General features: G+C 41.1%; 1 protein-coding gene and 1 pseudogene across 1 annotated transcript in view; one reads left to right on the top strand and one right to left on the bottom strand.

The window, feature by feature from the left end:
• Positions 1-1,377, top strand: part of LOC121550699 (glycine dehydrogenase (decarboxylating), mitochondrial) — a 38,430-nt gene extending 37,053 nt beyond the window's left edge. Inside the window, exon 25 of the mRNA XM_041863058.2 lies at positions 112-1,377. Coding sequence (XP_041718992.2) covers positions 112-252 — 141 coding nt within the window. The 3' untranslated portion in view covers positions 253-1,377. The remainder of the gene's footprint in view (positions 1-111) is intronic.
• Positions 1,378-13,010: 11,633 nt separating this feature from the next.
• LOC123493120 lies at positions 13,011-14,513 on the bottom strand (annotated as a pseudogene).
• Positions 14,514-15,671: the final 1,158 nt, after the last annotated feature.

Raw genomic sequence — 15,671 nt, 5'->3', positions numbered from 1 at the left:
ACAATTGATTTACCAAAATCGTTGTACACAGATTATTTTACTCTCTCTGTATTATTGTTAACAAATTGTATGCATGGTAAACTCAAATGTTTCTCATTTTAAAACTTCCAGCCATTTGTGAGGCCCGAGACCAAGTTTTGGCCATCCATCTCCAGGATCGACGACATATACGGTGACCAGCACCTGGTCTGCACTTGCCCCCCTATGGACGTGTATGAGTCACCATATGAGGAGAAGAGAGCTTCCTCATGACACTAGTGCCTCCGTTATACCAGCCGTCATCATCATTCATCACACTTCCAAATTGTGAAAATCCATGAAAGAGTTGTGTATCGTTTTTCTGTATTTCCATGATGTGCCCTCGGTGCCTCAGCTCTCTGTCTATATTCTATGTTGTACAAATAGTTACCTTAAATCTCCCTTCACACTGTTTTATTCTCTAAAGTACCGGATCGGACAAAAAAAACGTAGATCTCAACTTGTGTAGGGTTGTTGTTAATATTTGCCATCTGTTTCATGTATGAACATTTTAAAATGTGTATTTTGACACGTGTTTGCCTAATTACTTATACTAATGTTAGTCTTGATGTTAAGATACTTTTAGGGGATAAAGAAAGTTAATGATCTTTAAATTACCTGTTAGGAAAAATAGTTGTAATAAACATTGATTGTCTGGATCTTTTCTTGTTCAGTTTTGGAAGTAGACTAGACACATTTGAGGTAATACTGCCAGCTAGATCTGACTGTTGGAACACAAGCACCTATTCTGTCTCACATGGTTTGTTCTGTGAGACACAATACTAATACATCTGGACATTGAGATGTTTCTTATCTCCAGATTAACATTATATAATTGGGTGAAAAAGAATAAGTGAAGATTACAGTTCTCGTGAATGTCCTGTGTTCAGTCTTTGACACTAACTAATTACAGTTCAAAAGAATGAATGTCCCGTTCAGTCTGCCTACAGACATGGCATGAGAACCTCAGGGAAGTTCCTTCATTTTATTAATATGGTTAATCCTATTAGGTGATAATCTTTTCGCTTTGCCTCAGAAAATCAATTTTGTGTGATTTATGACTGAAAACATAAGCACAATCAATGGAACTGTTGTGTGTGCATGACTTTAGTTTACAGTAATACTGACACTTACTGTATGCAAGACGCTATGGCATGTTTCCATTACATAAGACACACACCCTATCTTTACCATGTCTGCTTTTAAACTCCCCACACTGTGGTAAAGTTTCGGGGATTGACATTAAGGGTTGCCCTACTGCCTGGGGCAAGTGAGCGGTCCTGCAAGTTGAGCCTGCTCTGAGGTTGCCCCATTGGGCAAAGAATCCCAGTAGCCTAAAATTATCATTCTGGTTCCTCCCCATTGTTTAAGTGAAAGACAATTTATGGCAGAAAGTCAAGTTGAGCCTGCTGAGATTATATATATATTTTTACTGATAACCAAAATATGAAGAATTCCAGAACTTCTCTTTCTTATTCCTCCCCTATGTGAAGGTGAAAGGCAGGCAATATGGCACTTCTGTGTGTAAATAGCTCATTTACATTTTCGGGCAAGTGATCATAATCTTCAGGCAACCCAAAAATACTGCTGAACTTGCCCGATGGGCAAGTTCCTTTCAGACTTTGTCAATACCTGTATGTACAGTGTCTTCAGAAACTATTCACACCCCTAGACTTTTTCCACATTTTGTTGTGTTACAGACAACATTTTAAATTGATTACATTTATATTGTTTTGTTACTGGCCTGCACACAATACCACATAATGTGAAAGTGGAATTATGTTTTTTTGAAAGTTTTACAAATTAATTAAAAATGAAAACCTGAAATGTCTTGAGTCAATAAGTACAGCACATTCAGAAAGTATTCAGACCCCTTGCCTTTTTCCACATTTTGTTACATTACAGCCTTATTCTAAAATTGATTAAATAGTTTTTTTCCCTCGTCAATCTACACACAATACCCCATAATTGCAAAGCAAAAACAGGCTTTTAGAAATTTTAGCAAATGTATTAAAAATAATACACTGAAATATGACATTTACATATGTTTTCAGACACTTTACTCAGTACTTTGTTGAAGCACCTTTGGCAGCGATTACAGCCTCGAGTCTTCTCTTGACGCTAGAAGCTTGGCACACCTGTATTTGGGGAGTTTCTCCCATTCTTCTCTGAAGATCCTCTCAAGATCTGTCAGGTTGGATGGGGAGCGTCGCTGCACAGCTATTTTCAGGTATCTCCAGAGATGTTCGATCGGGTTCAAGTCTGGGTTCTGGCTGGGCCACTCAAGGACATTGAGACTTGTCCTGATGCCACTCATGCGTTGTCTTGGCTGTTTGCTTAGGGTCGTTGTCCTGTTGGAAGGTGAACCTTCGCCCCAGTCTGAGGTCCTGAGCGCTCTGGAGCAGGTTTTCATCAAGGATCTCTCTGTACTTTGCTCCGTTCATCTTTCCCTCGATCCTGACTAGTCTCCCAGTCCCTGCCTCTGAAAGACATCCCCACAGCATGATGCAGCCACCACCATGCTTCACCATAGGGATGGTGCCAGATTTCCTCCAGATGTGACTCTTGGCATTCAGGCCAAAGAGTTCAATCTTGGTTTCATCAGACCAAAGAATCTTGTTTCTCATGGTCTGAGAGTCCTTTAGGTGCCTTTTGGCAAACTCCAAGCGAGCTGTCGTGCTTTTTACTGAGGAATGGCTTTTGTCTGGCCACTCTACCATAAAGGCCTGATTGGTGTAGTGCTGCAGAGATGGTTGTCTTTCTGAAAGGTTCTCCCATCCCAGTCCGCCTGGCCTTGCTGCTATTCCAGTTTCAACTGTTCTGCCTGCGGCTACGAAACCCCTACCTGTCCCAGACCTGCTGTTTTCAACTCTAAATGATCGGCTATGAAAAGCCAACTGAGAGACCTGAGCCCTAGGACCATACGTCGGGACTACCGGCCGTGGTGACTCCTTGCTGTCCCCAGTCCGCCTGGCCTTGCTGCTATTCCAGTTTAAACTGTTCTGCCTGCGGTTATGGAACCCCTACCTGTCCCAGACCTGCTGTTTTAAACTCTAATGATCGGCTATGAAAAGCCAACTGAGATTTATTCCTGATTATTATTTGACCATGCTTGTCACTTATGAACATTTTTGAACATCTTGGCATGGTTCTGTTATAATCTCCACCCGGCACAGCCAGAAGAGGACTGGCCACCCCTCATAGCCTGGTTCCTCTCTAGGTTTCTTCCTAGGTTTTGCCTTTCTAGGGAGTTTTTCCTAGCCACCGTGCTTCTACACCTGCATTACTAGCTGTTTGGGGTTTTAGGCTGGGTTTCTGTACAGCACTTCGAGATATTAGCTGATGTAAGAAGGGCTATATAAAATAAAATTGATTGATTGATTGATTGATCTCCACAGAGGAACTCTGAAGCTCTGTCAGAGTGACCATCGGGTTCTTGGTCACCTCCCTGACCAAGGCCCTTCTCCCCCGATTGCTCAGTTTGGCCGGGTGGCCACTTCTAGGAAGTCTTGGTGATTCCAAACTTCTTCCATTTAAGAATGATGGAGGCCACTGTGTTCTTGGGGACCTTCAATGCTGCAGATATTTTTAGGTAACCGTCCCCAGACCTGTGCCACGACACAATCCTGTCTCGGAGCTCTACAGACAATCCCTTCGACCTCATGGCTTGGTTGTTGCTCTGACATGCGCTGTCAACTGTGGGACCTTATATAAACAGGTGTGTGCCTTTCCAAATCATGTCCAATCAATTGAATTGACTGCCGGTGGACTCCAATCAAGTTGTAGAAACATCTCAAGGATGATCAATGGAAACAGGATGCACCTGAGCTCAATTTAGAGTCATAGCAAAGGGTCTGAATACTTAAGTAAATAATGTTTTTTTTAAAATGTTTTCACTTTGTCATTATGGGGTATTGTGTGTAGATTGAGGAAATAAATTAATTGTATCAATTTTAGAATAAGGCTGTAACGTAACAAAATGTGGAAAAAGTCAAGGGGTCTTAATACTTTCCCGAATGCACTGTATTCAACCCCTTTGTTATGGCAAGCCTAAAGTTCAGGAGTGAAAATGTGCTTAACAAGTCACATAATAAGTTGCATGGACCTACTCTGTGTGCAATAATAGTCTTTAACATTATTGTTGAATGACTACCTCATCTCTGTACCCCGGACATACAACTATCTTTAAGGTCCCTCAGTCGAGCAGTGAATTTCAAAGACCAGGGAGGTTTTCCAATGCCTCGCAAAGAAGGGCACCTATTGGTAGATACAAAAAATAAAAAAAGCAGACATTGAATATCCCTTTGAGCATGGTAAAGTTATTAATTAGACTTTGGATGGTGTATCAATACACCCAGTCACTACAAAGATACAGGTGTGATTCCTAACTCAGTTGCTGAAGAGGATGGAAACCACTCAGGGATTTCACTGAGGCCAATGTTGACTTTAAACAAGTTGCAGAGTTTAATGGCTGTGCTAGGAGACAACTGAGGATGTATCAACAACATTGTAGTTACTCCACAATACTAACCTAATTGACAGAATGAAAATATGGGAACAGAATATAATTCCAAAACATGCATTCTGTTTGCAACAAGGAACTAAAGTAATTCTGAGTACCACTCTCCATATTTTCAAGCATAGTGGTGACTGCATCATGTTATCGGTATGCTTGTAATCGTTAAGGCTGGGGAGTTTTTCCAGATAAAAAAATAAATGTAATGGAGCTAAGCACAGGCAAAATCCTAGAAGAAAACCTGGTACAGTCTGCTTTCCACCAGACACTGGGAGATAAATTCACCTTTCAGCAGGACAATAACCTGGATCTACAAAGCCAAATCTACACTGGAGTTTCTTTCCAAAAAGACAGTGAATGTTCCTGAGTGGCCGAGTTACAGTTTTGACTTAAATCTGCTTGAAAATCTATGGCAAGACCTGAAAATGATTGTCTAGCAATGATCAACAACCAATTTGACATAGTTTGAAGAATTGTGAAAATAATAATGGGCAAATTTTGCACAATCCAGGTGTGGAAACCTCGTAGAGACTTACCCAGAAAGACTCACAGCTGAAATCACTGCCAAAGGTTATTCTAACATGTATTGACTCAGGGGGTTGAATACTTATCTAATCAAGATATATTAGTGTTTAATTTCCATAAATTCTTCACAAATGCTAGAATTTTTTTCCACTTTGACAGAGTATTTTGTGTAGATTGTTGACAAAAAAAATGCCAATTAAATCCAGTTTAATCGCACTTTGTAACACAATACAATTTTGAAAAAGTCAAGGGGTGTGAATACTTCCTGATGGCACTGAACGTTGTCTGGTGGTCCATGTTCCAGGGTTAGTGCTGTGTTGCAAGTCAATGTATGTAGATTGGTTAGACCCAAAATAGACAGCTTGTAAGATCTACAGCCTGTATGTATGTATGTTTGATTAAATTACACATTGACTTGTGATTATTGAGGTTGTTTTTTCAATTCATTCACCACCAAGTATGAATACCATTTTCAAAGGGTGTATGAGCCTCAATTTGAGAAGCTTGCAAATTTGAGTGTTAGGTCTGTTCACACCATTGTTCTCACAAATGACTATCAAATGCATTGGCCTTGGTCTGGTTAGAGTGTGATAGTGAAATTACAGTAGCAAATCAACTTAAGGAGCAGGGGAGAGCGATTGTTCCCTTGACAAATCTGGCCTCATGCCTATTGGGATAAATGGTGCTGGTTTGTGCCATGGTAGAGCCAGCACACATTCAGCAATTTTATTCATTCTGGGGAGAATTCCGACCCGAGTTAAGCGCACATAAATGGAACGTAGTTCCCTTTTTATGCACTTTTCTCTCTACGCATATTCTGACCTTGAACTTAAGCACGGGAATAGCATGCTATTCACCCGCTATTCGTTTGGGGTGGAGATCAAATAAATGAAGGCGTGTCTACAGATACGCCATATTCTGACCTTGACTTAATTCCCTCATAATTCCACTACCTTTATGCGCGATGAGATGATGAATAAGGTCGAGCAACCTGTCAGTTCCAAGTGGAACAACATATGCTTTCTCCATGCACTGTAATTTGCAAATTGATAAGAGCTATTGGTAAGAGCTAGGTAAATGATTAAGACGTTTGGATAAGGGGATTGTAAATATAAATGTATATTTTACCTTACGGTCACTGGAGACAAATGTGAAACAAGTCATATGGCAGCAAACTGAATCATATCAACATACAGTGCATTCAACAGTATTTAGACACGTTTACTTTTTCCACATTTTGTTACGTTACAGCCTTATTCTGAAATTGATTAAATTGTATTTTTTCCTCATCAATCTACACACAATACCCCATAATGACAAAGCAAAAACAGGTCTTTAGAAATAATTCACATTTGTTAAAAATAAAAAGCTGAAATATCACATTTACATAAGTATTCAGACCCTTTACTCAGTACCATGTTGAAGCACCTTTGGCAGCAAGTCTTCTTGGGTATGACACTACAAGCTTGGCACACCTGTATTTGGGGAGTTTCTCTCATTCTTCTCTGCAGAGCCTCTCAAGCTCTGTCAGGTTGGATGGGGAGCGTCGCTGCACAGCTTTTTTCAGGTCTCTCCAGAGATGTTTGATCGGGTTCAAGTCTGGGCTCTGGCTGGGCCACTCAAGGACAATCAGAGACTTATCCCGAAGCCCCTCCTGCATTGTCTTGGCTGTGTGCTTAGGGTTGATGTCCTGTTGGAAGGTGAACCTTCACCCCAGTCTGAGGTCCTGAGCACTCTAGAGCAGGTTTTCATCAAGGATCTCTCTGTACTTTGCTCCGTTAATTTTTCCCTCGATCCTGACTAGTCTCCCAGTCCCTGCCGCTGAAAAACATCCCCACAGCATGATGCTGCCACCACCATGCTTCACCATAGGGATGTTGCCAGGTTTCCTCCAGATGTGACACTTGGCATTCAGGCCAAAGAGTTCAATCTTGGTTTCATCAGACCAGAGAATCTTGTTTCACATGGTCTGAGAGTCCTTTAGGTGCCTATTGGCAAACTCCAAGCAAACTGTCATGTGCCTTTTACTGAGGAGTGACTTCCGTCTGGCCACTCTACCATAAAGGCCTGATTGGTGGAGTGCTGCAGAGATGGTTGTCCTTCTGAGAGATTCTCCCATCTCCACAGAGGAACTCTGGAGCTCTGTCAGAATGACCATCGGGTTCTTGTCACCTCCCTGACCAAGGCCCTTCTCCCCCGATTGCTCAGTTTGGCCGGGTGGCCAGCTCTAGGAAGAGTCTTCCAAACTTCTTCCATTTAAGAATGATGGGGCCACTGTGTTCTTGGGGACCTTCAATGCTACAGAAATGTTTTGGTACCCTTCCACAGATATGTATCGACACAATCCTGTCTCGGAGCTCTACGGACAATTCCTTTGACTTCATGGCTTAGTTTTTGCTCTGACATGCACTGTCAACTGTGGGACCTTATATAGACAGGTGTCTGCCTTTCCAAATCATGTCCAATCAATTACATTTAACACAGGTGGACTCCAATCAAGTTGTAGAAACATCTCAAGGATGATCAATGGAAAAAAGATGCACCTGAGATCAATTTCGAGTTTCATAGCATAGGGTCTGAATACTTATGTAAATAAGGTATTTCTGTTTTATATTTTTTATAAATTTACAAACATAAAAAAAAACTGTTTTCGCTTCGTCCTTATGGGGTATTGTGTGTAGACTGATGAGGAACAAATTTATATAATCAATTTTAGAATAAGGCTGTAACATAACAAAACATGGAAAAAGTCAAGGGGTCTGAATACTTTCCGAATGCACTGTATCACCTTTTCCACAGGGAAGTTTATGAAATGCTGGCCTCATAACCTCGGATTAAATTTGGAGACCGAAGCTATAGGCTTCTGTAACCATACATACATGACAGTATAGTCCCAAACCTACTGAGTTGATTTATGATTTCCAGAATGTTCTAATTATATACCCAGACTTTTCACTGTATTTTTTGCAATTTGTATAGTGTTAAATATTATCCACTATCGGTAGCCACTGTCGGTTACACCCACATAAATGTATAACTTTCACTGACTTTAGTGTTAGTTTCCTTACATTTTGCATAATTCAATTACATCGTTAGTTTACCTTTCTATCCACTGTCATGTTCATGGGTTTGTTCCTGAGGATCGCTAGCAATAGTGGATCATATTAGGCTAACATTACAAGTTGTGCAATAATTTGAGGCATGTAGCCTATTCTCACCTTCCAATATTTCATGGATTGAACAATTGAATATGGCAACTTTCAGGAGGACTCAAACCACTGTATTTTTGATTCACCAATATATTTTGTGGTAAAGGCTCTCCAAACCTGTTTTTTTTATTATTCATAAATACTTTCCTAACCCTAAATAATATACAGAGTATTTTTAAATCTACCAATTCATGCTGAAAAGGAGACAAATATGTGTGTATTTAGGCTTACATTGCTTTATTTAATTGATACCTAATATTCTGAACCATTCACTCCATATATTCTAGTCTGTCAAGAAAATACAAATTAAAGACACACCCAATTTAAAGGGATGGCTTCTGATAAATGTACTTTAAAACCTATTGAGTTAAAACTCCAATAGAAAATATGTTGGCCAGCAAGTGGGAGGGTTTTCAGCGATTTAATTACATTGATTCAGGACGTGCCTGCAAAGCCCGTTACGCACCAGCATAAGTGAAGTCTGAATACCAACTACTGAGAAGTGCTTAAGAAAAGCATACATTTCCTTAGTCTGAATCGGGCCCTCAGTGAATTGCAAAACGTTGGCAAACACAAAACCCACTTCGATGGGCATAAAAATACATACAAATGTTTTCAGAACTTTATTTTCATAAAAATAGTGCAAAAGTACCCTTCTATTTTTCCAGATGGAGGCCACTACTCTTCGGCTAATCATCATAAGTATATTTCCCAACCAGAAGCCATGGATTACAGGCAACATCCGCACTGAGCTAAAGGCTAGAGCTACCGATTTCAAGGAGCAGGTCACTAATCCGTACACTTATAAGAAATCCTGCGACGCCCTCAGATGAACCATCAAACAGGCAAAGCGTCAATACAGGACTAAGATCAAATCCTACTACACCGGCTCTGATGCTCGTCGGATGTGGCAGGACTTGCAAGCTATCACGGATTACGAAGGGAAACCCAGCCGAGAGCCGCCCAGTGACACGAGCCTACCAGATGAGCTAAATGCCTTCTATGCTCGCTTCGAGGCAAGCAACACTGATCCATGCGTGAGAGCACCAGCTGTTCCGGACGAACAGTGCTTAATTTGTAAATCGGGAGGTGCCGGAACAAAAAGTGAGCGCGAGAGGGGGTGACCTGGGGAGCTCTGAGTTACTGGAATGCATTTGCGTGGTGGCATGGAGCAGTAGTGGAGGCAGTTACAGAAGTTGCACCCATGGGGAACATTTTAGTAGCCTAGGGTCTGGGAAAAATGTGGCCTTTTATAAACACATTTCATGCAATTCTACATCATTTTACATGACTGGAGACTTTGCCAGAGTCTTTTTTAATACCGCACAAATAATCAAAATGACAGGCTAATTTGAAACTGAGAAACTGATAATCTGAGATCCGCACGCAAAGATTTAGATTGATTTTTTACAAATAAAAAAGTATTTTCGGAAGAAGCATTTGACTCGCCTCCTGAAGTGCCACCGTACACAGCACAGCCATTGGTTTACATCAGCAAGAGCAGGGCAGGCCAGGGCTTATGATCAGAAACGTCGGACCTCTGTGATTGTTATTCTGTCTCTCACTTTTCAAATAAACCTACCATTAAAATTATATACTCAGTGGGCAAATGTACAAAATCAACAGGGGATGAAATACTTTTTTCCCCTCACTGTATATATAATATACAGTGCCCTCCACAATTATTGGCACCCCTGTTTAAGATGTGGTCGAGGACTTCCAAAAATTCTCCTTTTTTTTTAAACAACATAGAACCCAAATGCAAAAAAAGAGAAAAATCCAACCTTTTATTTAAGTACATTACTTTGGTGTAAAAAAAAATAATCACACATTTAGAAAAAAATTAACTTGAAATCATGTGTCCCACAATTATTGGCACCCCTGATGTTAATACTTTGTACAACCCCCCTTTTGCCAACAAGACAGCACTTAATCTCCTCCTATAACATTTCACAAGATTGGAGAACACAGAGAGAGGGATCTTTGACCATTCTTCTTTGCACAATCTTTCTAGATCATCTAGTGTCCTGGGTCCTCTCTTATGCACTCTCCTCTTTAGCTCGCCCCACAGGTTTTCGATTGGGTTGAGGTCTGGGGACAGAGATGGCCATGGGAGGACCTTGAGTTTGTGACTGCTGAACCATTTTTGTGTAGATTTTGCCACATGTTTTGGATCATTATCCTGCTGAAAGACCCAATGACGACCCATCTTCAGCTTTCTGGCAGAGGCCATCAGGTTTTTATTTAAAATGTCCTGGTAGTTCAAAGCGTTCATAATGCCATGCACCCTAACAAGGTTCCCAGGGCCTTTGGAAGAGAAACAGGCCCACAGCATCACAGATCCTCCACCATACTTCACGGTGGGCATGAGGTGCTTTTCGGCATACTCATCTTTTGTTTTACGCCAGACCCACTTAGAGTGTTTGTTGCCAAAAGCTCAATCTTAGTCTCATCTGACCAAAGCACACGATCCCAGTTGAAGTCCCAGTGCCGCTTAGCAAACTCCAGACGTTTACGTTTGTGAGTGTTAGTGAGAAAAGGCTTTTCCTTGCATGCCTCCCAAACAGCTTGTTGGCATGTAGAGAGCGTCTGATGGTTGTTTTGGAGACTTTGTGACCCCAAGATGCCACTCTTTGATGCAATTCTGTGACAGTGAGCTTAGGACTTTTTTTACTTCTCTTACCATCCTCCTCACTGTGCGTTGTGGCAAGATAAACTTGGGACCTCTTCCAGCCTTGTTTGTCACTGTTCCAGTTGTTTTAAACTTCTTAATGATTCCTCTGACTGTAGATACGGGCAAGTTAAGGCGAGTGGCTATTTTCTTGTAGCCATTGCCTGACTTATGAAGGTCGACACAAATCTGCCTTACTTGAATGGTGTGTTCTCTTGTCTTTGCCATGTTGACAAATGGGTAAGAGAATTAGGCCTCTGTGTCACGTCATATTTATACGCCAGGGAAACAGGAAGTCATGAATTACTAATTAAAAGTTCCTAGATACCCTGACCAACTTTAGCAACTACAGAAAAATATATTTAAAAAAAAATCAATTAAAATTTTCAGCGGAATTGTTAGGGGTGCCAATAATTGTGGGACACATGATTTCAAGTTTTTGTTTTTCTAAATGTGTGATTTTATTTTTACCACCAAAGTAATGTACTTAAATAAAAGGTTGGATTTTTCTCTTTTTTTGCATTTGGGTTCTATGTTGTTTAAAAAAAAGGAGAATTTTTGGAAGTCCTCGACCACATCTTAAACAGGGGGTGCCAATAATAGTGGAGGGCACTGATATATATATATATATATATATATATATATATATATATATATATATATATATATATATATATATATATATATAAGCAACTAATTCTTAAAAACACTGAGCACTATGACATTTAATCGATTACAAATTACATGACCCTCCATTGGACTAGATTATACTAAACCCTCCTGAATTAAATTAAAAAAGCATGACCCTTCCCCATTTTCCTCCAGGTAGCAATTGTGTAAATTTCAACCTCTCCCTTAAATATATTTGTTTTCCTCACCCATCTACACACAATACCCCATAATGACAAAGTGAAAACATGTTTTTTGAATTTCTCGCAAATGTATTGAAAATGAAACAAATTTACATAAGTATTCACACCCCTGATTCAATACATGTTAGAATCACCTTTGGCAGCGATTACAGCTGTGAGTCTTTCTGGGTAAGTCTCTAAGAGCTTTGCACAACTGGATTGTACAATATTTGCACATTATTCTTTTTTAAATTCTTCAAGCTCTGTCAAGTTGGTTGTTGATCATTGCTAGACTGCCATTTTCAAGTCTAGCCATAGATTTTCAAGCCAATTTAAGTCAAAACTGTAAGTAGGCCACTCAGGAACATTGAATGTCATCTTGGTAAGCAACTCCAGTGTATATTTGGCCTTGTGTTTTAGGTAATTGTCCTGCTGAAAGGAGATTTTGTCTCCCAGTGTCTGTTGGAAAGCAGACTGAACCAGGTTTTCCTCTAGGATTTTGCTTGTGCTTAGCTCTATTCCGTTTATTTTTATTTAAAAAATCGCCCTAATCCATACCGATGACAAACATACCCATAACATGATGTAGCCACCACCATGCTTATAAATATTAAGAGTGGTACTCAGTGATGTGTTGTGTTGGATTTGCCCCAAACATAACGCTTTGTATTCAGGACATAAAGTTAATTTTTTTCGCCACATTTTTGGCAATTTACTTTAGTAATCCATTTTAAATTCAGGCTGTAACACAACAGAATGTGGAAAAAGTCAAGCGGTGTGAATACTTTCTGAAGGCACTGTACGTACAACAAGTATGGTCATTTCTAAACGGTTCACCCGATATGGATGAAAATACCCTCAAATTAAAGCTGACAGTCTGCATTTTGACCTCATAGTCATGCTGGAGTACATAGGTGTATATATATATATATATATATATATATATATATATATATATATATATATATGTATATGTATGTGTGTGTGTATATATATACAGTAGCCAAAAATATTAAAAAATATATACACTGTCCCAATACTTTTGGAGCTTACTGTGTGTACACCAGCAACTTTAAAATAGTGACTGACCAGGTATAACATCAACACCCTCTGTTACTTACTGTAACTCATGTGAAGCAGCTTAATATGGATAAAACCCTGACTACACACTACAAGCTCTGACTCGAGCAATCCCAAGAGCTCATAAACTGCAAACACAGTTACTGCAATATCATCTGAAACAGATTCATATTATTTGCAGTAGCTCTCACAACAACCTCCTTCACCTCCTTAACTCCCATCTTGTAAGTGCAGAGCTGGGTGGCCTCTGGGTCTGTTTCACTGGGAGCTGCCTTCCTCCTCTCGACAAGCCAGTTTACCAGCGCCACAAACACACCAGATATGATGAGAACCAATCCAGACAGGTAGAAGCCTGCACCGAAGACATTGGCCCGGTCACCCAGCCAACCTGTGCCAAGGAAAGAAGGAGGAGAAATGAGACCACACAAACAAGTGGCCCGGATGAATAAACCAATAGTTTCACTGAATGAAAGCTTAGTTCATTCAAAGTGCAAATGAGTGCAACCCCTTAGTTATTTAGATAGTTCACGTTAACATTGTAATTTTGCCCCAATTCTCACCTGCAGCAGGTGGACCAATGAAGACCCTGGTGCTTCTGAAGAGCATGAAGAGTCCCAGGCCACTGTCGAACCCCTCCAGTCTCACTACGTCTACGATGGACGTCACATGGACGACCACCACGAAGCCAAACAGAAAACCATAGAGCGAGGAGAAGACCAGGAGGATCCAGTAGTCCTTTCTAATGGGCAGCAGCAGTAGGTTCCTGGCCAGCCAACCACAGGCCAGACGACCAAACAGATCAGCCAATGCCAGCACAGACAGGATGGACGCCAACCAGTAGTTCTTCAATCTCAGGCTGGTGGCATAGGGAACCAGGAACAGTGGTTGGATTAAATTCCTGCAGCAGCGAAAATGGTGAACAGGGTGTAGAGCAGCAGTTCTGGTTTCCTTAGCAACGTCCACTGGAAGCTTCTTTTTTGGTGTCGGGTCAGCAGCAGCTTTGGAGTCCTGGTTGTTGAAACCGTTTTTAAATAAATAAAAATTTTCACTCGAGAACTGTGTTTGCTTCACAAGTAGAGGGATCCCTCAACCCTACATTGCAGAATGCCGACGCTGAGGTATATCCATGGAAGTCTGAGGTCGAGAGAAGCCAGGATCATCCCTGAAGCAGTGAGGAGCCCTCCCATCATGATGACTGCCCTCTGGTTACAGTGCATGCTCAGGACACTGGCGACTGGGGCTGAGGTGAGATGAGGAGACAAATCTTTACAGGAGCCAGAGTGGATCGTTCTAGTGGTTACTACTAGGTAATAGTTTCTCTTCTGGACACTACAACATAATGTCAACCTTAACTCTCTAAAACCATGCAATATAGAGTTATATACAGATTAAATAGAAGTTATACTGCAATACAAACAAGACATGTTGCACTCAGCCTCCCTTACCTCCCAAGTGAAACATGACTATCATAGTGGAGGTGATCTATGACGGGGTGCTGGTGAGGACTCCAAAGTGGTTCTGGATCTCTAGGAAGAAGAGGCCAAAGTTCTAGAGGACACCTGCAGTGAGGCCCATGATAAAGAAGACAGAGGTGACCATCCATAGCCCCCATCAGGGGGGCCACCAGCCTGGCTGGCCTTCATACTTGGGCTCTGCATCACAGCTCTACAGCATGCTAAGAACATGCTAAGAACATACATGTACAGTAGGCATATACAGTATGTCCACTACTGCAATATAATTAATAATGGTATATAAAATCAAGCCTAATATACAGTGTCTATAGAAAGTCACCACCCCCTTTCAAAATGTTCCCCTTTTGTTGCGTTACAGCCTGAAATGAAAACACATAAAATCAAACTTTTTCTTTATTTACACACAGTAACCCACAATATCCAAGTGAGAAAGAAAAATCTGAAAAGATCTGAAAATTAATTAAAATTATAACAGTAAAATACCCTATTTTGATAAGTCAACACCCCCTGAGTTAATAATTTACTTGGTGGAACCACCTTTTGCTTGAAATACAGCCATGAGTCTCTTTGAATACATCTCTACTAACTTTGCACACCCAGACTGTGCAATATTTGCCCATGCTTCCTTGCAGAATTGTTCAAGCTCAAATTGCATGGTGACCGCTCATGGACTGCACTCTTCAAGTCATTCCACAGATTCTCAACGGGATTTAGGTTGGGGCTCTGACTAGGCCACTCAAGGACATTCACCTTCTTGTCCTTCAGCCACTGTACGGTTGCTTTGGCGGTGTGCTTTGGGTCATTGTCATGTTGAAACGTGAACCATCTTCCCATTTTCAACTTCCTGGCAGAGGGCTGCAGGTTCTCCTGCAGAATCTGTCAGTATTTTGCACTGTCCATTTTCCCTTCTATCCTGACAAGTGCAGTCCCTGCTGAAGAGAAACACCCCCACAACAGGATGCTGCCACCGCCATGCTTTACTGTAGGCATGGTGTTCTTTGGGTGGAAAGATGTATTGGGTTTTCGGCAGACATATCGTTTTGCTTTCAGGCCAAAAACTTCAATTTTTGTGTCATCTGACCACAGCACCTTTTGCCACTTGGCCTCGGAATCTACAATGTGCTTTTTGGCAAAGCTCAAACGAGATGTGGCTCCCATAGAGGCCAGATTTTTGGAGCGCTTGTGATATTGTGGTCACATGCACACATTGACCAGTCTTTGCCATAAAGGCCTGAAGCTCCTTGGTAGCCTCTCTGATCAGTCTCCTCCTTGCCCGGACATCCAGTTTGGAGGGACGGCCTGATCTATGCAGGGTCTGGGTGGTGC

Source organism: Coregonus clupeaformis, chromosome 18 (assembly GCF_020615455.1).
Source record: "Coregonus clupeaformis isolate EN_2021a chromosome 18, ASM2061545v1, whole genome shotgun sequence".
NCBI classification, from domain to species: Eukaryota; Metazoa; Chordata; class Actinopteri; order Salmoniformes; family Salmonidae; genus Coregonus; species Coregonus clupeaformis.
This window is presented reverse-complemented; position numbering and strand designations above follow the sequence as displayed.